Source organism: Prionailurus bengalensis, chromosome D4 (assembly GCF_016509475.1).
Source record: "Prionailurus bengalensis isolate Pbe53 chromosome D4, Fcat_Pben_1.1_paternal_pri, whole genome shotgun sequence".
Lineage (NCBI taxonomy): Eukaryota > Metazoa > Chordata > Mammalia > Carnivora > Felidae > Prionailurus > Prionailurus bengalensis.
The window spans coordinates 45,473,913-45,495,946 of record NC_057359.1 but is presented as its reverse complement, the minus strand read 5'-3'; the positions used below and the strand labels follow the sequence as shown (position 1 = coordinate 45,495,946).

Below are 22,034 nucleotides of genomic sequence, written 5' to 3'. Positions count from 1 at the left end.
TAAAAAAAGATAATTTTAGGCACTTGCATGGATGCCAACATCTGCTTGGAATGCACACTTTTCAAATCAAGAGAGTGTTTGGATACTTCTGAGACACATAATAAAGCTTTCACCCCACACATTAATTTGTTAGGATATTCCAACATGCTATTTGTCTTGGCAACTGGTGATTTCGAAACCCAACAGACGATAACTTGGAATATTTCCTTTTGTATATAGTTTGGAACATCTGGTCTGAGAAGGCAGAGACTTCTGATTTCTAGAGAACAACGCGAGCCATCCTGAGGGAATAGCCTCCTTCTGACCCGAGGTCACACAGGTGACCAACAGAAAGAGTGTGCTCATTCCAGTGGCCTTAGATCTTGAGATTTTAGAACCTTCAGATTTTCAAATGTAGAATCTTATATCTTAGACCCTTCAGAGGGTACGGTGAATCGGAAAATCCCACAAATCTGCAGCTCAAGACTGCTGAAAACAAAACGGGGGTGGAGTGGGGTGGCGAGGGAAGAACGGATACAGATTTATTTTATTTCTCCCATTTTGTACTCTTCTGCTCCCCAAGGGCCCGAGCAGGGGACAAAGTTTGAGATCAAAAGGGCAGCCTGGATTTAGAAAACTGGGTTGATTCTTCCTTCCCTCTCCTCCCGCACCAGCAAGGTCTGCCTGCCGATTCAGGGCGGAAATGCAGACACGCTCAGTGTCCACTTCCTCTCGCTGTTCTTGACTGCCACCCACGTTTGCAAGCTGGCCCAGGAATTCAAAGTCCCTTAGCCCACAAAGACCCATTCCTTTACAACTCCTAACTTCCCAATTCCAGCAGCCTATCAACATGAGGTAGTATCCTTTTTTTTTTTTTTGTAGTTGACAATGTTGTATTAGTTTCAGGTGTACAATACCGATGTTTGACCCTTCCATACATTACCCAACGTGCACTCCTGTTGAGTGTGGTTACCATCTGTCACCATTATTTCAGTATTGACCGTATTCCCTGTGCTTAAGGGTTATTTCGTTTCTCTGATTACAGCAATCGATATTAAGCATGAACAAGATTCAATCCTTGGTAGGAGTTTTCATCTTTAAAAAAAAATTTTTTTTAATGCTTTATTTTTGAGAGAGAAACAGAGCATGAGCGGGGAAGGGGCAGAGAGAGAGAGGGAGACACAGAATCCGAAGCAGGCTCCAGGCTCTGAGCTGACAGCACAGAGCCCGACGCGGGGCTCGAGCTCACAGACCGCGAGATCATGACCTGAGCTGAAATCAAGAGTCAGACGCCCCGACCGACGGAGCCACCCAGGCGCCCCAGGAGTTTTCATCTTAAAGTGGATGCTGATGCCCTGATACGGTAGAATGAGCACTAGATCTGGGGTTTTAGGGCCCTGCTGATCTACATATAGCTCTGCCTCTCATTCGATGTATTTTTTCATTTAAAATAGAAATGCCTCTTCACACTATTGTTGTAGGAGTGAAATAAGATCATACAAGTAGAGGTTCTAGTGAACTTACAGTATGGCACCTAACAGATGAATTTCAGTCTCTGGTAGGAAGTATAAGAAAGTGTATGCAGTGGGAAGGCAAGAGAAGCTAGCTTCTCACATAAAACTTTCAGTTTCTGCCCTCAAATTCATTTCCCTCCAGCCCAGCCTCTAAGGAAATAGTAAACGCGAAATATCGGCAACGCAGGTGAATACTACCCGAGGGCCCGTCTCGCCTTCCCCTTTTCTGAAAGCATCTCGGCCCCTTATTGAGGTTCGGCAAAAAGAAAGAAGAACGTGAATTACGAAGTGAACCACAGATACCCGGAACCTGCAATCACAAATCCATGTATTTGGAAACTAAACTCGTGGAGTTATTTTTAACCTGAGCGGGAGGGAGGTTGGGTGACGGCATGAATGCACAGTATGTGAAACAGGAAGACTAAAAGTTCCCCGGTGCTTGTAAAGAACCGGGCACTGACATGGCATGGTACACACAAAGGTATATTATCACTCTGGGGGGCACAACGTTCATCCCCAGTGATCCCACGTATGTATCCATCAGAACATACATATGATTGGTTAAAGGTGGCTTTGATTAATGCCCGCATGAAGGAAAAATTATTAGCAAGCAGATCACAATGGAAATGCTGCCTGATTCTCAAGCCCTTGAGGACATTGTCGCGTAACTTCATTTATTTGTCATTAGGCCACCAGCCACCCTGCTTAATTAAGGTAGAGATTTGTACTTATAAAAAACATTGTTCTTTCAAAAAGATATATTTTTAAAATGTTTATTTCTTTGGGGGTGGAGAGAGAGCACACACACACGTGGGGGAGGGGCAGAGAGAGAGAGAGAGAGAGAATCCCAAGCAGGCTCTGTGCTATCAGTGTAGAGTCCAACCAACATAGGCCCTGATCCCACGAACTGTTAAGATCATGACCTGAGCTGAAATCAAGAGTCGGAGGCCCAATTGACTGAGACGCCCCTCAAAAAGATTTCTATCCAGCATTCCCTCATCTTTCTCCTGGAGGAAACCCAGTTTAGGTGTGACCCAGGCCTGGTAGATTAGGGTACCCCACGTCCCACGTCCATGTTGTTCGGGGACTCACATGTGTTCCAAGCCCAACCAGAGTCCTCTCCATGCTGCTCCTGTCACACCTACGGGCAAGGACACCTTTCCTTCCCTTTGTGGTTGCGGGCGGCCGTCTTAACAACTATGTGGAGTGATCACGCGCCCTATTGGCATTGTTTGCCTCACCGAGCGCAGCTGACTGAACCTGATCGGATCTGCTCTAGAACTTCTTGGTTTGTGAGCCCCTGTTTTCTTCTTTGGCCGGAGCTTTTTTGGATTCGGTAACTTTCAGACTGCATTCAAGAGACCCAAGCATAAGAAAATTATAGCCACCACTAACGAATCTGAGTTAGCTAATGTTCCACACGCACCAGGCTTATTATTGATAGGCGGCAAGACTGTTTTCTCAATAAGAAAACTTGAAGTCAACGAATATCCTCCAGAGACTTCGAGGGAAATCGATGGTGATGTCACTGTCACCACTATAAGTTTGGTTTTGCTAGCAAAAGCTTCCCCATGCCTTAAAACAAAGAAGTCACAGGCACAACATTCACAGGATTATTTTACTAGAATTTACGGGGGAGAGGATGATGTTGTCCAATTTGCACAGAGTAAATCTTCAGGTTGAATTCCTGCCAAATACAGGAAAATTCAAGTTCTTGTTTCAGTCTCAACTGGCCTGGGTACGGAAGCAATGCCCGCTTCTCCTGGTACGCGTGAGTCAAACTGTCGGTTATGTCTCCACCTTTTCGTGACCCTTAACTCTCTGCGTCAAGGCTCAGTGACCCCAGACACGAATTCTGGAAAAACTTCTTCCATTTCTATGGTTTTCCTCATCCATCTGAGGATGTTGTCGGCTATCACAGAACTTCACCAACCATACGCTCTGGTCCATACGGCTTTCTTCTTAAACTCTGGGAGAATTCTCAAGGACAGCAGGGTGGCTAAGGGGACAAAAAAAGTGAAGTGTGCTGTTGCATGTGGTGAAATGCATCCAAAAAGGTCATTTGCTTATTTATTTTTAACTGTTTGTTTATTTGAGAGAAGGCACGTGTGTGAGCAGAAGAGGGGAAGAGAGAGGGGGTGGAGGGAGAGAATCCCAAGCAGGCTCCACGCTCAGTGCAGAGCCTGATGCAGAGCTCGATCTCACAACCTCAAGGTCACAACCTGAGCCAATATCAAGAGTCGGAGGCCTAACTGACTGAGCCACCCAGGTGCCCCTGAAAAGGTCATTTAGATAAAAAAATGTGTCAGAACAGAACTTGGCTTTTTCTTACTTGGCTAAATCTTTAAGACTAAGCAAGCCTTAGGCAGAATTTTAATCATAGAAAGCCTTTAATAAAAGCTGCGGAAAAGGTTGGTTTTTTTAAATTGTTATTTGTTATTCTGGAACCAGTTAACAGGAAATTCTGCAGGTTTAACCAAAACTGACTTCTGGGATGCCACTGTTTTGTTGTTGTTTTTTTTATCTCATGATGATTACATAGGTGTGTTCCCTTTGTAAAAAACCTGCTTATGATTTGTACACTTTTCTACATGAATATGATTTTTCCATTACATGTTCAGTTAAAAGGTAAAAGACAGAAATAAAATACTGGTCCTGTGATGAAATTATTAGGTTCATGTGCTCAATGGAACAAGCCTGACTGTACTAATCTGTATGTGACTATGTACCCACAAGTCTATACCTTTTCTTATTTGTCATGGGTCCCTCAGGGATCAATTTCAAGTAGGAAAGTTCTATGTAATTCCTCTAGGTAACTTATTATAGATCTTATTTTAGGATATTAATATAAATATATTGAGATATTATTTAAAATATAATAGTATGAGGCTTATTATAGATCTTATTTTGGGATATTAACATAAATATATTGAGCTGTTATTTAAAATATAATAGTGTGAGGAAATGTAGGTAAGCCAGAGTTACACAATTCTTGTGTGTGACTCTAATAAGCCCTTGACTATATAATCAAGTGAACATGTACTTCTTCCCTGACCCAAATAACTATTTTCCTCATCCATATCAAGGTGTTTGTTATCTTCATGACCTAAAACAGTGTATGTTTGGAGGAACCAATGGTATTAGGGACCCATGGTCATTAAGCATGAGTTTAAACTCCTTGAGGCAAACAACTGGAGGAAATCCTAGCAAGTCTCTAGGGACGGATCGAGTGAACGTATGTCGGACCACTGCCCTTATTCTCAGTGAAGTTCTGTGGTTGATCACAATCCTCTTCCTGTACATGCCCTCTGCCTATGCTGGGGGTAGGGAGAAGGATCAGAACCAAGAGATTAGGGAATTCTTACTTGTTTGGCAACCAAGAAATTATACCCTACTTAGAGAAAAGGACGGTCATACTATGACCATTATCAGGCCGGACAGATAAATTATCACAAGTGTAGGCCAACAGGTGGTTTTCCCAAGATGAGACCTTCTAGTGCAATATCTTACAGCATGTCAGAGGCCATATCAACAGCAGCCATTGGTTGGACCAGATCCCTGAGTCCTAAGACACAGATGACAATACAAAGTAGTTCAGGCCACAGAACCAACACCCAAAAGACTTCTCAGATTTGAGTAAAATAATATACATAATTTTCACATGAAGATATTCTATATTTGTGGTTCCTATAGTCATAGTTTCACAACTCAATAGAGAAGTATAAAAAACACAAAAACCTATTTAAATGCCTGAAAGTGTAGGAAATGTTCAGTTCCCTTGGCATAGCTACACTATGCAGCTATTGTAAATACTATTAATGAAGCCAATACAGGAATAGGTTAAAATGCTTGAAAAGATGATTTTTAAATAAAAAAGGCAGTGTGCTCAAAGTGTCTGTGTGTATTTTTCAGTTGCTTATGATTATAAACATGTTAGAACAACACTCATACGCAGAGAGGGCGAAAACTTCTTAGGAAAAAATATCAAAATTGCCGTTGGGCAATGGGACTCTGGATTCGTCGTTGCTCTTTTCTGCATTTTCTAAAATTAATTAAAGCGATCTTTTGCCATTAGAATAAAACATTTAAGAGCTATTTAAATAAAAGTTAAATTTAAAGGCATGGAGCTCTTTTTAAATCCACTTTCTAATTCAAAATGCCACACGACGACAGCTCCAGATTGCTTTTCTAAACTGAGTTCAGATGAGCCTTTCAGGGACCAATATATACGAGGATGTGGTTTCTGCAGCAAAGACAACCATGGATGGCTTTCCTCTATGCTGGGCATGTAGTATGGAAGTAATACCTTTCAAAAGATCCCTGGATTTGGCTGAGAGGCCTCCTTTGGGGCTTTCCATGATGCTGAAGAGCCAGTCAATGAACTAGGATGAAAAGAAAAGAGCAGGATCAGTGAAGACAGTCCCACTAATAGCAAGAGACCAGTCGGGGCCCTTTGGCCTGCATACATGCATATCAGTGCAGGAGCTCTGAGGTAAATACCGACCTGAGCCGGAGGAGTGGAGAGGAGAAGGGGACCAGGCATAAGAGACGGAGAAGTTGGACACAGCTACCATTTAGTCCAATGACCCAGCAAAGTCAAATCTCCTTCCCCTGCTAAACATCCTGAGATCTACTATAGATTTTTAACTGTGAGGTGAACACGGGTCCAGAGGTCTCTTGTGTGCCATGAACTTTCTCTCTCATCACTCTGAGAGCACCAGAGAGGTTAAGAACCTTGCCCAAGTCCACTCCCAATGAACAGCAGAATCCAGACTTGAACCCAACTGCACCTGACTTCAGAGCCTCACGTTCCTTCTCTGCATCATGCTGCCTGATTCCGTGTGCATCTAGGCCCAGACTCGTAGGGCCGGTGGTAAATAGGGAAACACATCAGACAGAAGCCTCTGTTTCTAACGTAAGACATTCTGTAGATGAGAACAATTTGTGCCCAAATCGATACAAAACATGATGTTGAAATCCAAGAGAAAGGCATAAAATAATTTACTAGATAGAGCCAAATGTGTTAACTGCAAATAAATCCTGCAAATGAGGTAGAAACTCAGACTACTCATGAGTTTGACTGATTTCCCAGGGTAAAGACAAAATTGGTTTTGAATTAGATACAAAGTAATTTCATTAATGACTGAACGTTGTCAATCTTGACTCATGAAAAACACATACATTAGTCACGGGTACCGGGTATTTTAGCTCTGGACATAGAAACTGGTTTGAAGAAAGAGTAAAACCGAAAGAAAAGATTCCTAATTCTCTGCTTTAATTAAATTAATTTTTTTTCTCCTTCTTATTCTCAATTTTGTTTTTTAATATCCTACTGGTAAGTAAATAAATCAAGCACTACACATACATAATAGATGCAAGATGTCTACATTGTAGTCCAAAGTGATGATGGTGTCCTGGGCCAGAAAAAACATGAGGGGATTCCACACTTAAAAATTTGTTTTGATTTAAAATTAAATGGAAAACATAACATTTGGGATAATACTAATGCTTAAGAAAACAAAGGCATTTTAATTGAGATGCTCAGCGGAGTTGCGCACGGCTAACCTGTGGGTCCGTAGTTCAGAAATATTTTTAAAGACTAACGTTCAGCTGTTTAACAGTAAGCTACAGAAAGTTGGCTTTAAGCTTTCAACTTCACAGAAATCCAGTTTTCATTAAATGGGATTCAAAGAAGAATCTTTCAATCAACTGTATTAAAGACAGTTCAGAGCCATTTCATGAGAAGCACAGGAAGCACGGTATTTTCAGATGCTCCACACGACGGCTAAGAGCCCGGGGTAACTCGACATTAAAAACCAAATGGTGCTTCCTACAGTCTGATTTTCCTGGGGGCAAGGGTGATGACCTTTTCAAATTTCCCCATGTCACCTAGCACAGGCCAGGAGCATGACGGGCCCCTGGGATGTGGCTGTAGGGTGGCATGAGCTATGAGGAACCTTAAAGACGCTACAAGAACACGGACACTCCAGATTCCCGTTTCCCCGACCCAACCCCCAGGCATGGTTGGTCATTCCCTCCATTATCCACCACCACTGTATTCTCCTTATGCAATCTTGCAGCCTTGAACTTGCCTTCCCGTCTGTCCTCCCTCTGACATTCTGAACGCTCAGGGACTTACTCATCCCGTCACCCCCAGGATCAAGAACACATGTGCCTTTAATAACGGAAGGCAAGTATAAGCTCCTCTTTCTGCCTCACCTCCAACTGTAAGCAAGTTATTGCTCTTGTCTTTGTGGCTGTTTTTAGCCAGCAGTTAGCCTCACTCTCTGAGGCGGAGTATGAAAACCCGTGGTGTGATGCCCATTTCACTTTAACTCCCAACCTCAGTTCTACTGTAGAAATTGCTAAAGAGAAAATGGCCATCAGGGCGGGCGGCTGCGAACCTCACCTTCTGGGTCTGTTCCTTCCATGGCTCTTTCTGCAGCAGAATAGGCATGCTACTGGGAAGGAGAGTGAGAGTCTCCTGCAGAGTGACCCTGTGCATTGGACTCCTGCCAAGGAAGCTCGAAGCTGACCCAGCTGGGCCATTTTCCCGATGCCATGGCAACCAACTGGCACTAAGGCCAAGGAGGAGAGGGGCCGCGTGGTCTGCCCATGCAACCACTGCGATTGCAAATATCAGCAACAAGAAGTCCAAAGCCTACAAAGGAAATAGACACAAGGTTAGGTCACACGTTTTAACAATTTAAAGTAACACATGTACACATACACAGCCCCTATCACGACGCAGTGTTACCTTCCCCTTTACCGCAGAAGAGGAACCAGACTGAACGGCAAACTCCATTTCCACACTTAACAAACAGACATTCTAGGACTTTGGAAGGTTTTAGGGATCCTCTTTTTTAAGACAGTTTCATTATTATTGCTCTAATAATGCAGGGGAACGTTATTTAATTCCTCATCATATTGAGATCCAGACACTCCTCTGTTTTGGGGTTTCCAAAGAGACTAAAGAATTCATTAGGAGGGATACGGAAAGGGATATTTAGATTTATTGTTACGTAGCCCCAACTGAGTTTTAGAAAAACGTATAGTCTGATTCTATTTTGAACAACAAATGACTCTCCACATGTATTTTATTTTTCTGTTCTCGATATTTAAATACTTGAGTGGCAAACACTTGATTTTGTTCCATGAATGCTGAAAATATAAGCATTAAGACAAAATAAAAACAAGCATTCTTGGCGGGAGTCACAACAAATCATTAGGCATTTTTTAAAACATATGTTTGAGTATTAGCAGGCATGAAATGAAATACACTCCCCAAACTCTCGATCCTGACCTACATCTATAATCCCAAGGTTTGTTTTTTTTTTTCTTTTCAATTTTACTTCCAGGGTAGTTAACATTCAGTGTTCTATTAGTTTCAGGTGTGCAATATAGGGACTCAACACTTCCGTGTGTTACTCGGTGCTTTTCAAGCTAAGTGTACTCTTGAATCCCATACACCTATTTCACCCATTCCCCGGCCCATCTCCCCTCTGGTAACCATGTGTTTGCTGTCTATAGTTAAGAGTCTGGTTTTTTTGGTTGCTTCTTTCCCGCCCCTGCTTTGTTTTGTTTCTTAAATTCCACATATGAGTGAAATCATATGGTGTTTGTCTTTCTCTGACTGGCTTATTTTGCTTAGCACTGTACTCTCTAGATCCATCCATGTTGTTGCAAATGGCAAGATTTCATTTTTTCTTATGGCTGAATAATATTCCATTGTGTGTGTGTGTATGTATGTATGTGCATATGTATGTGTATATATTTATGTGTATATGTATACATATATATGTACACATACACACACACACACACACACACACACCACACCTTCTTTATCCATTCATCTACTGATGAACATGTGGGCTGCTTCCATACTTTGGCTATTGCAAATAATGCCTCAGTGAACACAGGAGCACTTATATCGCTTTAAATTAGTATTTTTGTATTCTTTGGGTAAATACCCAGTGATGTGATTGTGATTACTGGATCATAGGGCAGTTCTATTTTTAATTTTTTGAGAAACCTCCACACCATCTTCCACAGTGGCTGCACCAGTGTGCATTCCCATCAACAGTGAAAGGATTCTCCGTATCTTCACCAACATCTGTTGTTTTTGGAGGTTTTGATTTCAGCCATTCTGACAGGAATGAGGTGATATCACCTTGTGGGTTTGATTTTCATATCTCTGATGATGACTGATACTGAGAATCTTTTTATGGGTCCATTGGCCATCCGGATGTCTTCTTTGGAGAAATGTCTCTTTTATGTTTTCTGTCCATTTTTTAATTGGATTGTTTGGGAGTTTTTGATGTTGTGCTGTAGAAGTTCTTTATATATTTCGGATACTAACCTCTTGTAGGCTAGGTCATTTATAGATATCTTCTCCCATTAAGTAGGTTGATGATTAGTTTTTGTTAATTGTTTCCTTTGCTGTGCAGAAGATTTTTATTTTGATGTAGTCCCAATAGTTTATTTTTGCTTTTGTTTCCCTTGCCTCAGGAGACATATCTAGAAAGATGTTGCTATGGCTACTATGAGAGAAATTACTGCCTGCGCTCTCTTGTAGGATTTTAATGGTTTCAGGTCTCACATTTAGGTCCTCAATCCATTTTGAGTTTATTTTTGTGTATGATATAAGAAAGCAGACCAGTTTCATTCTTTTGCATATTGTTGTCCAGTTTTCCCAATACCGTTTGTTGACGACACTTTTTCCCATTGCATATTCTTGCCTCCTTTGTTGAAGATTGACTGGCCATATAATTGTGGGTTTATTTCTGGGCTGTCTGTTCCATTCCATTGATCTATGTGTCTGTTTTTGTGCCAATACCATACTGTTCTATAATTATAGCTTTGTAATGTAACTTGAAGTCTGAAATTGTGATATCTCTGTGATATCTTTTGTGGTTCCATAAAAATTTTAGGATTGTTCTAGTTCTGTGAAAAATGCTGTTGGTATTTTGAGAGGGATTGCATTAAATCTGTAGATTGCTTTGGGTAGTATGGACATTTAAAAAATATTTGTTCTTACAATCCATGCACATGGACTGTCTTTCCATTTCTTTTTATCATTTTCATTTTTTCATCAATGTTTTATAGTTTTCAGATTACAAGTCTTTCAGTTCCTTGGTTAAGTTTATTCCTAGGTATTTTATTATCATTGGTGCAATTGCAAATGGGATTGTTTCTTAATTTCTCTTTCTTCTGCTTCATTATCAGTGTATAAAAGTGTAACAGGTTTTTGTATTGATTTTGCATCCTGCAACTTTACTGATTTCACTTACCAGTTCTAGCAGTTTTTGGATGGAGTCTTTTGGGTATTGTATATACAGTATCATGTCATCTACAAAATGTGAAAGTTTGACTTCTTCCTTACTGATCTGGATGCCTTTTATTTTTTTGCTGACTGCTGTGGCTCTCAGTTTTTCCCCACTGAGTATGATGTTAGCTGTGGGTTTTTTATATGTGGCTTTCTTATGTCAAGGTATGTTCCCTCTGAACCCATTTCACTCTAAATCCATTTTGTTGAGGTTTTTTTTTTTTTTTAATCATGAATGGATGTTGTATTTTGCCAAATGCTTTTAGGCATCTATTGAAAGGATCATAAGGTTTTTATCCTTTCTCTTATTGACGTCTTGTACCATGTTGTTTGATTTGCAAATACTGAACCACCCTTCCATCACAGGAATGAATCCCACTTGACTGTGGTGAATGATTTTTTTAATGTATTGTTGGATTCAGTTTGCTAATATTTTGTTGAGAATTTTTATATCTATGTGTATCAGGGATATGCAAAGTTTCTACTGAAAAATCTGCTGATAGCCTTCTGGGGTTTCTTTTGCACATAATTGTCTTCTTTTCCCTTGCTGCTTTTAAAATTCTCTCTTAATCGCCACCTTTTGCCATTTTGATTACTTTGTGTCTTGGTGTGGACCTCCTTGGATTGATTTTGTTGGGAGCTCTTTGTGCTTCCTGTATCTGAATTTCTGTTTCCTTCTCCAGATTCGCAAAGATTTCAGCTATTTAAAAACAAATTTTTTTTAATGTTTATTTATTTTTGAGAGAGAGAGACAGTGCATGAGCAGGGGAGGGAGGGGCAGAGAGAGAGGGAGACACAGAATCTGAAGCAGACTCTGGACTGTTAGCACCGAGCCCGATGTGAGGCTTAAACCCACGAACTGTGAGATCATGACTTGAGCTGAAGTCGGATGCTCAACCGACTGAGCCACCCAGGTGCCCCAGCTATTATTTCTTCAAATAAAGTTTCTTCCCCCTTTTCTCTCTTCTTCTGGGATCCCTATAATGCAAAAGTTATTACACTTGATGGAGTCACTGAGTTCCCGAAGTCTGTTCCCATTTTGCCTAATTTTTTTCTTCTCTCCTGCTCAGCTTGATTTCTTTCCATTACTCTGTCCTCCAGGTTGTGGATTCATTCTTCTACTGCCTCTCTAGTCTGCTATTTATTCCATCCAGTGTATTTTCAATTTCATTTATCATGTTCATCATCTGTGATTGGTTCTTCTTTATCTCTTTATTAAGGGTGTCACTGGGGCGCCTGGGTGGCTCAGTCAGTTAAGCGGCCGACTTCGGCTCAGGTCATGATCTCACAGTTTGTGAGTTCGAGACCCACATAAGGTCTGTGCTGACAGCTCAGAGCCTGGAGCCTGCTTCAGATTCTGTGTCTCCCCCTCTCTCTACCCTTCCCCTGCCCATGTTCTGTGTCTCTCAATAATAATAAATAAACATTAAAAACAATTTTTTTTAAAAAGGGTGTCACTGATGTCCACTCTTCTTTAAAGGCCAAGTGAGTATAATCATTACTTTAAATTCTCTATCTGGCATATTTATCTGTTTCACTTAGGACTCTTGCTGTGGTTCTGTCTTATTCTTTCAGTTGAGACGCATTCTTCAGTCTCCTCATTTTGTCTAACTCTCTGTGTCTGTTTCTGTATGTTAGGAAAAGTCGCCGATGTCTCCTGCTCTTGAAAGTAGTGGCCTTATGAAGAAGAGGTCCTGTGCACTCCGCAGGGCAGTTTTCCCCATTTACCGGAACCTGGTGCTTCCGAGGTGTCTCCTATGTGTGTTGTGTGCACCCTGCTGTTGTCCCTTGACTGCTTTTTCCTTCAGTCCAGTCGTCTTCGGTGGGTCTCTTTGCCTGTCACTGGCAGCGTTTGGTCCCTGTAGTGTCTGTGGGTCAGCCCCGTGCTGCTTTGGGCTTGAGTCAGACTAGGCATTTGCCAGAGATGCAGGGGCACCAAACTGCAGAGCACTTTCCCTGTGTCGTCCGTCCCCGGAGAAGCTTCTTTGGTTGACGCGCAGGGCCAGCAATCAGACCAGTCGTCTGCCCCCAGCCCATAGGTGGGGCAACAAGCTGACTGGCGTGTGTGGCTATCTTTCTCGCTCTCTCTCCAAGGCAGGAGTCGCTTTGGAGTGGCGCTGCTCCCTGTCAGGGCCGCTTGCACACTTCCAGGCGGGTGGCTTCGTTTTGAGTGGGTTCTGGCCAAGAGCTTACTGGAGGAGGTGGATCTGCAACGGGCTCGGGAGGGCGATGCGCAGAGCCCCCCCAAGACCTGTGCGCCAGGGTGAGGGGACATGCCACCGCATCTGGGGCCACAGTGGACGGGCACGGTCTGCAAAGCGTTCAGGGGCAGGGCATGCAGTTGGACCCAAATGCGCTCAGGTTTGCTGTGAAAGGAGACCTACCGCCACCACGGGGCCAGCCCGTGCGGAGCTGCAAAGAGCGGGTGGGCGGGCCACCCAGTTTCAGCAAAGTGCGTGCCCGGCTTCCACGGGAGGGTACCTGCCGCCGCCACCCCTGCCAAGGCCCCGCAAAGCGTGGGTCGGCAAAGTTTGAGCAGGTCTGGGGAAGGGGATCCGCAGCACTGGAACTGGAGCAAGCCCAGCTGGGGGGGGGGGTGGGGGTGGGGGGGGGCGGGTCGGAGCTGATCCACGAAGCCTGGGGCGGCAGGGGCGGGCGCAGCGTAAGCAAGTTAGACAGCGAATGCGGGTGCCAAACTGGTTCCTACAGGTGGCGCTGTGTTCACGCTGGGGAAGGAGATGGTGTCTCCCGCTCCTTCGTTCCTGGAGGAGTCACCCCGTGGACACTACCCCTCCGGACACGGACATGCACTGAGAGGAGTAAATAACTCTCCTTCCCTTATGCCCCAAGCAGTTTTCAAATTGCTGCCTCTATGCGGTACCTCCAGAGGCCGTTTGTTGTGCTGTCTCCTTAAGGGCAGGGACTCGGTTTCCTCTGAGCGGCCAGGCTCTCCCAGAACCCCACCTGCTGATTTTTCTTTTTCTTTTTTTTTTAAAATTTTTTTTTAACGTTTATTTATTTTTGAGACAGAGAGAGACAGAGCATGAACAGGGGAGGGGCAGAGAGAGAGGGAGACACAGAATCCGAAACAGGCTCCAGGCCCTGAGCGGTCAGCACAGAGCCCGACGCGGGGCTCAAACTCACGGACCGCGAGATCATGACCTGAGCCGAAGTCGGACACTTAACCGACCAAGCCACCCAGGCGCCCCCTACCTGCTGATTTTTAAAGTCCCAAACTTTAAGTCCTGCTGGTTGGAAGAACTCACAAAATTAGCCCCCTCTAAACTCACGAGATCAGCCCCCTCTAGTTTTCAAAGCCAAATGTTACAGGGGTTCGTCTTCCCCACGTGGGCTCCCTCCACACCTATGGTCTGTTTAGGCCCCCACCCCTGTCTCTGCCCTTCCTTCCCTCTTCAGCGTGGCCTCTTCTCTAGATTTAGTTGAGGAGTTTGTTCTGTCAGCCTTTGGGTCATTTCCCGGACTATCGACACTGATGTGAGTGTTCTCCAGTGTCCGTGGGATAAGGTGAGCTTAGGGTCCTCCTATTCTGCCATTTTCTCAGACTATGTATCTCCACAAGCATTCCAAACCATCTGTCTAGGATCCATCCATCTAGAGTTGAGACTAAACACTCACAGACATGGTGAGAACAAGGGCCTCCTCCGACTTGTGATTTAAACGACACTCCTGTTTATCTGTATTTTCTAGGTTTTAAACAATTTTTTTTAATAAATAAATAAATAAATAAGATGTTTGCAAGAAAACAGAACGTTGGCAAAACCTTAGGAGATCAGAAGGAAAAGAAGACAGATTCTTCTCGGTAAACACAAAGCTTAAGAAGTCTTCTTTACTTCCTTAAAATTCATAATCTCACTGATTACAATTTTAAGCCTATACCCAACTCTTCTACAAAGCTCGTCAGCATTTCAAACAACATCCCAGCTTATACAAATGCCACTCACACCGTCAGTGTCAGCGGGATACCTGTGAATGAGTCATGCCTACAGAAAAAAAAAAAAAATCTACTACTAAAAAATGCACAGTGGGCAGCAAACTCAAGAAAATAAGCAGAGTGGAAAGTGCTGTCTTCCTTTTATGCATTAACCTTTTCTATTTTCATTTACCTACTATCAATGGTTGTGAATCTTTTTTGGGTCACACTTCATATCACAGGTGTGCTGAAACTCCTCTCACGCACGTTAAGCATCGGCGCGAACACAGATTACTTGCATACGCTTCAGGAACCTCTTCAAACCAGGTGTTTGAAGACATTCTCTGGGCCGGTACAAATGTACCCCCCCTCCTTGGTGGGGTCAAGGCCAAGGGCACAGAACCCTGGGTTCCCTCATCAGCTAGTGTCCTCTGTGTTCTGCCTGTTGAGGAACTTTTTCTGTTGAAAATATTTTTTGAAGGGCAGCCCTAGCAGTCTTTGGGAGCCAGGCAAGCACATCCATTTCCTTATGACATCGGAGAGTTATCATCATCATTTCCCAAAAATAAAAAGAATGGGGGGGGGGGAGGGCGTGGAAAGCAAGCAAGCAGCAACCTTTTTTTTTTTGTCTTTGGGGAGAGCAAACATAAGTTGTACATTTTAAGAAAGCCACAGGTCACGCCTCTAGATTGTACCTCGTCAAGAGCCACGTTCTGAACAGAGGTAGACTGGTATGCAAGGTTTCTGATGTAACCCATCAGTTCCAAGAGCCATTCCATTCTCTTCAACACGCCTGAAACAGAAAAGGATGTTTTTGTACCAGACCACGGTTTTCCTAGAAATGTAAGACCCATCGGTAATAGCCATCATAACTAAAGCATAGCACCCAGTGAGGATTCCATGAAACGGTTTCAAATCCTCTTGCAATACGTGAGACCTGTGATTTTGCGCGAGAGTTCTTTGACGCTCTGCGTGTCAGAGGGACCGAATTTGTGTCTTTCTTTTCAAAAGGTGATCTGTTCTTCAAAACTGCGCCCCCACTAGTGATAAAATGCACTTATTGGAGTTTCTCTCTCAGCATTAAACACACGAGGAGAAATCTGGCATGCCAGCAAGTCAGTAATGTTGACTGTTGTTTTTATAGGTCTTCCTTTAACTTAGATGTTCCCATTTTATGCCCAAATCCCAGAGAAAGCCTATCCCAAAGACATAAAAAGAAAAATAAAAGCCAGCTATTACAGTAACTGGGGGACAAACACCAGCATAAATATCGATTTTTTTTCCTTTTTTATTTTTTAAAAAGGAGAATTCCCAGCACGGTAAAGATTACTTGGGAAGGCTGTCAAATTTAAGTGAGGAAAAGGAGAACAGGAATTAAATGGGAAGGCCAGCTAGTTAGACCCCAAGGCCCTCTCAAATTGAGTTCAGTTCACTTCGCGTATCCTCGTGTTTCACTGGGAACACCTAGTAGATTTCTTCTTGATAAATGCACTTTTGATTTAGAGTAAAAAATCTAGCTTTTCATCACAGGGTCATTTTTCACTGGGCAGACACTAATGCGGATAGGAGACAACCATCTCGATTGCCAAAGAGGAGAACAAATCAAAATTTCCTGTACCGTCTCACAAAGGGCACTACAGTTCTGCCTGCCGGTTTTCACTCACAACCTCGAAGATACAAGATGATGAGGAAAATACAGAAGATACAGAACCAGAAGTTGCCTAGGGGCACTCGGGTTTCCAGGTCCTACCTGATCTACCGAAGCCGGGTGTCATTCAGAAAAGAACGTAGACGTCACGCAACGTGACCAAAGGTGTAGGAGGAGAAATGGGGGAGCTGCCCTTTCAGATGACTATTAAAGTATAAATGTTGGGGAGCCTGGGTGGCGCAGTCGGTTAAGCGTCCGACTTCAGCCAGGTCACGATCTCGCGGTCCGGGAGTTCGAGCCCCGCGTCGGGTTCTGGGCTGATGGCTCAGAGCCTGGAGCCTGTTTCCGATTCTGTGTCTCCCTCTCTCTCTGCCCCTCCCCCATTCATGCTCTGTCTCTCTCTGTCCCAAAAATAAATAAACGTGAAAAAAAAATTTAAATGTCTATGACGGTCTAAAAGTTCTACCGTCTGATTCACTAGCAGAGAGAGCTTCAGGCCTAGAGCTTCGGGCTTGAGGATGCAGTTAGGGCGCCCAGATTTTATCCCTCTCACCCTTGAGAAGTTCTCTTCTAGAATAACGATGTAATTTTGTTGTGGCTGTTTTCTTTTTTTTTTTTTTTACTTGTTTGGTAAATAACCATCCAAGAGCCATTCTCAAGAAAACATGAGGCAGAATCAATTGACATCCTGTTTGAGTAATGGAAGCAGGCAGAATCAACCTGATAAACTTGTTGATATCCTCGAGGGCCCGGAGGGCTAAAGACAATATGAAAGTCACCAGCGGAATCCATTTCTATCTCTGAGGTGGGGGTTGGGAGCTGGAACAGATCTTTCCACTTAAGGTGCTCTTCTTTGGGGGGGGGTAACCAGAGCTCTCCTGTGTCAAGAAGCATTAACCTAGTTTTGAAGTGGAGGAAATAATTATAGCTCAAAGGGGAAGGTAGGCAGGCAGATCTTTCGGTTTCTGCTGTTCGCCCCGGGCTGGGCTTACCTGTGTTGGCATGGCTCACAATCCGGGCTTGGTATAAACCGTGCAGTACCATCCAAGCTAGTGTGTCTTTTTCACGGTGCTGAATAGCAACGCTGAGTATATCAGTCAAGCCCGTCAAGGGGAATCGTCCTTGAGAGACCAAGTACAGTCTGACAAAGGCAGCCTTTTCTACGCTGCTCTGCAAAAAAGCAAACTGTTCTGTTACTATTAAATTAGCTGAAGTCATTATGAAACCTTGAGGCAAGGGCAAAGCAGAAAGGGTGAGTTTAAAGTGGGTTATTATTCCGAATGCTAAAACTGTTCGTTTCCTGCAGCGTGTGACCTATCTGCCTCGTGTGCTAGATTTTAAAGTGTACGTACAGACGGAAGGTTGTAATGTCACCTCCCGTTTTCTCATAAAAACCGTAAGTGATTTCAGGGGTTGATCGGTGGTGATATTTTGTAAGAACACACAAATAATAATAACGACAACTAACAAACACGGTACTTACGTGCCAGGCACCATTAACGTGTATTCACTCAGCAGGTCACAAAGTGCGGTACCCAGACCTCTGAGGGACCCCAAGACCCTTTTAAAGGGTCTGTGGGGTCAAACTATATTCACACTAGTGCCCAAACTCCAGTAACAGTCGCTGTATTTGTCGCTGCTACTTCCAACTTTTTAAAAACCAAGTTTTATTTAAAATGCTCTTGTAAACAATGACAATTATTAGTTTCATCACACCTTTGCCCTTGAGTACACATCTTTTTAATAGCCTGTATAAAACAGGAAGTCCGCAGAAGGGCTTTCTGCAGCATACCCAAGTAGGAGGGTTGTCTCCAGGGAAAACACTTGTGAGTTTGCGCTGTGAACTCAACACGGCCAGTTTTTTATGGAACACCACTGACCTGCAAGGACGAAGGATGGACAAACTATGGTTATTCAGACTGAATATTTAACAGACTATTGTCGTTGTTGTTTTCAGTCGAAGAAAGTGGGCCTGTCGCTTCGAGGAAATACTTGGCAGTATTTGTTGCCAATGATAAAACCTGAGCTTTCACGTGAAAATCTGGTTTTTGGAAAATCTGTATTTGCTACCGTGAGTTGGCAGCTTCACAATGCATAAAAGGCTTTTCTGAGGATTTTAACCAACGTGATGTTTTGATACGGAATAATGAAATGGATCAACGTGTGGAGGATTTTCAAGACTCAGTGATTCGGTATTTTCCAAATGATTTTGTAATATCGTACGTTGGGGAGAAGACCCACAGTGCAAGACAGACCGATGGAGTTTAATATAGCAGAGTATGTCAAGTTCACTGACATGAATTCACATTCTACACTCTGCAACTACCCCGAAGAAAACACGGCTTGTTGAGTTTTGTTGCAACATCAAAAAAAAAAAAAAAAAAGAAAAAAAAGATATCCATAATTATCTGTAACTATTGACACATTGTTCCCTTTTCTACCGACATTATTTCTATGAGGCTACGTTTCCCCCCCATACTTCACCAAAACAACATTGCAACAGATTAAGTGAAACAGCAGCCAGGAGAAGTCAACATTAAAGAAATTTCGAAGAGAGGCCAGATGGAGGAAGCAGATCGGCAAAAAATGTAAAACAATGTCACTTTTTCGTTTTGTTTTGTTTTCAAAAATTCTTATTTATACTGAGATGCAATGGATTTACTGAAAGAGAGGACCATTTAAATCAAAGCCCTTGGGAATCCTCAACAACTTTTAAGACACTGAAGTACTCCTGAGACCAGCAAGTTCGAGAAGCCCTGTATTGGCCATTTAATTTTCACACCACCCGATGCAGACGACTACCATCATCCTTCCCTTTGGAAGCACAGAAGTTAAGTAACTTGCTCAGTTAAGGTCACGTGGCTACACGGGCAGAGTGAGAAGTGAAACCAGGAGGTCTGAGCTCTTCACCATTGCCTTATTCTAACCTCCATTCCTTCCAGAAATGAGTTTAAAAAGCACGGACCTCGGTAAAACACACTTTTGGGGACCTCAGAACACTATTGAATAATAGAACTTATTTTCGCTAGAATGTGAAAATGTTCTAACTGGTACTTTAAGAACCCGGGTGAGTACCACAGCAACCTTTGGCTCTAGGTATCGCGAAGTAAATTACATGCATTGCTTCCAACTATATTACACGAATATCATAATAACAGGATGTAATAGATTACACGAATGTGATAATTAGGATAATGAATAATTACTGAGTGCTCGCCTCGGGTCAGGTACGTTTCCAAGAACTTAACATGGATTAAGTCATTGTAACTCTCAAACCAACTCTAGGAGGTAGGTGCTATTATCTTTCTTTCGTAGATGCGGAAAGTGAGGCAGGTTATGAAACGTGACCAAGGTCACACTGCTAGTAAATTACAGAGCTGGATTTCAAACCCGACCGGTGAGGCTCTATAGTTCCTTCTCTCACTCGTTTCCTCATAGTGTTCATCCTTGCTTCAACTCATCTCCAAAACCTGATATTCCAAATGGTCTAGCAGGGGTTCTCAAACCTCAGGATGCAGCACAGTCACCTGGAGGGACTGTTGAACCACACTCCTGGGCCCCACCTCTGACTCAGCAGACCTGAAGTGGGACTCTAGAATTTTCATTTCTAGTCAGCTCCCAGGCTTATGCTGCTGGGTCCAAGGGACCCCATTTTGGGAATCAGTGCTACACGATGCAGAAATTCAAGGATTCAACTGAACCTGCCATCTTGAGCGAAATAAATGGTAAGAGGTCCACCAGTTGGATAAGGGCCCATAATTCTCTAGACCTTTGCTATTACCTGGTATGCGGGGTTGCCATTGGAATAAGTATGTCCATTGGGATATACTTATACTAAAAAAAAAAAAATCATTGTTTACAGGCAATTCAAATCTAATAAGACATCTATCATGCTAACTAAATGTGGCAACTTTATTGGTATGTTACTCACTCATCCTTTGGGTGTGGGTACCAGGAGCACTTGTTCATTAGCTGTGTCCGTGCTAATGGTGCTTGTTTTTCAATTAGCCACCTTTCTTCATTACAAAAGGATAAGTACCAGGTGAGAGAAAATAAATTTAAAAACAAGACTACTTCATGGTTTCCGTGCACCGCAAGCTTTTCAGCCAGAATATTCCCATGCTTTTGGATTTGGTATTGAAGACATTGCCCTGCGCTTACGTTTGCCCACAGGTGACACTAAAATGTTCTTGACAAAGTGGGATTAGGTAGGTTAAAAAGCCATTCATCTATCTATCCATCCGTTCCATGAGGCTGAGCATGAGACCCCACAGTGAAGCAGGGATAGTTTCCTGAAATTATCCAGTAAGAAAGAAGAGGCAAAAGTAGCTTCAATCAAAAAGGATAAACCATCTCTTCAACTGTAAGTCCCGCTTCAATAATGGAAATAAATACAGAGATATGTTATTACCTCAGTAATCTGGGCAACTCGATTGGCTTCATCATCTGTCATTTCTGAGAGGCATTTTGCTACGCTGATATAGAGCTCTAGATCATTTCTCTGGTAAGGAAAAATCACAAGCAGGTCAAAATACAACGTAAGATAACAGATATATTCTCAATGTTCCGACAAATTATTAGATTTGCTTATCTCCATGAACAGCGGTCTCTGAGATTTTAATCAAACCAGAACATATGGCCAGTTTTTGGCACTAAAAAAACCCATCTTTCCGGGGCACCCGGCTGGCTCAGTCAGCAGACCACATGACACTTGACCTAGGGTCTTGAGTTCAAGCCCCACGTTGCGCATAGAGCTTACTTTAAAACAGCAGCAACGACACAATCTTTCCCATTATTTTGTTGGGCTGTACTTTTTCTCCTTATCAGAATCCATCATTCCACACAGATTTTTAACTTCTTCGTAAAGCTGCAAAGAAGTTAAATAATTCAGAAATATATTGCGTCACTTGATAGAAGTCATATATTGGACAACATGCTCAGAGATTCTCCAGGTCTAACGCGTAAGGGTTTCTGTGCTTGTTCGTCTCCGACAGCCATCTGGTAAAAGGCCTGGCCGCATATTTCCTGGTGTAGCACTGGTTAACCCGTTTCTAAGCTTGCTCAAAACGTTGGTTCTAAATATTCAACCTCAATTTAGATCTTGGAAGCAAACACATTCTTAGTGCAAAATGCGGTTATTTTCTTCCTAGCCTTCCCACCACATTCTTAAAACATGCACCTCCCTGCTTTGCCAAAAGGGCTTAAAAAAAATCCCAAACATAAATGGTCAGGAATGTAAATATTTTTGTTCCTCACCCGAATCTTCTTTGGCAGAAGGTCAAAAATCTTCCCGGTGGCTTCGCAGAGCAGACTCCAGAGGTGGTGGGCAGGGCTGGGCAGTTTCATGGCCTGACTCAGGCCCTGTAAGGCACTGATGCATAACTCGGGGTTGGGAAGTGGGGAAGCCGTTTTAAACACCGCCACCATTAAGTTTTCAACAAAACCCGCCATCTGTTCGTCTGAGACGTGTTTTATCCACAGAGGTGTAGAAACCAGGAGGTATTTCTTGGCGTTCAACTGGAAGCAAACCAAAAGAGGTCAGGAAGAAACGGGCCAAGTCTGGGCTTGCAGGGTTTAAAACCTCAAGGTCACCCCTGTGTTTGAGGGCACATTGAGAGATGAAAGGTTCAAGGT

At 43.1% G+C, this 22,034-nt stretch overlaps 1 protein-coding gene across 2 annotated transcripts in view; it reads right to left on the bottom strand.

Annotated features, from left to right (window-relative positions):
- Positions 1-3,097: 3,097 nt before the first annotated feature.
- FOCAD (focadhesin) overlaps positions 3,098-22,034 on the bottom strand; it is a 315,705-nt gene continuing 296,768 nt past the window's right edge. For both annotated transcript variants that reach the window (XM_043565388.1, XM_043565389.1), the window contains 7 exons: positions 21,657-21,917; positions 20,812-20,901; positions 17,393-17,570; positions 15,448-15,545; positions 7,903-8,154; positions 5,800-5,875; positions 3,098-3,492 (listed from right to left, as the gene is read on the bottom strand). In XM_043565388.1, coding sequence (XP_043421323.1) covers positions 3,419-3,492; positions 5,800-5,875; positions 7,903-8,154; positions 15,448-15,545; positions 17,393-17,570; positions 20,812-20,901; positions 21,657-21,917 — 1,029 coding nt within the window. In that variant the 3' untranslated portion in view covers positions 3,098-3,418. The remainder of the gene's footprint in view (positions 3,493-5,799; positions 5,876-7,902; positions 8,155-15,447; positions 15,546-17,392; positions 17,571-20,811; positions 20,902-21,656; positions 21,918-22,034) is intronic.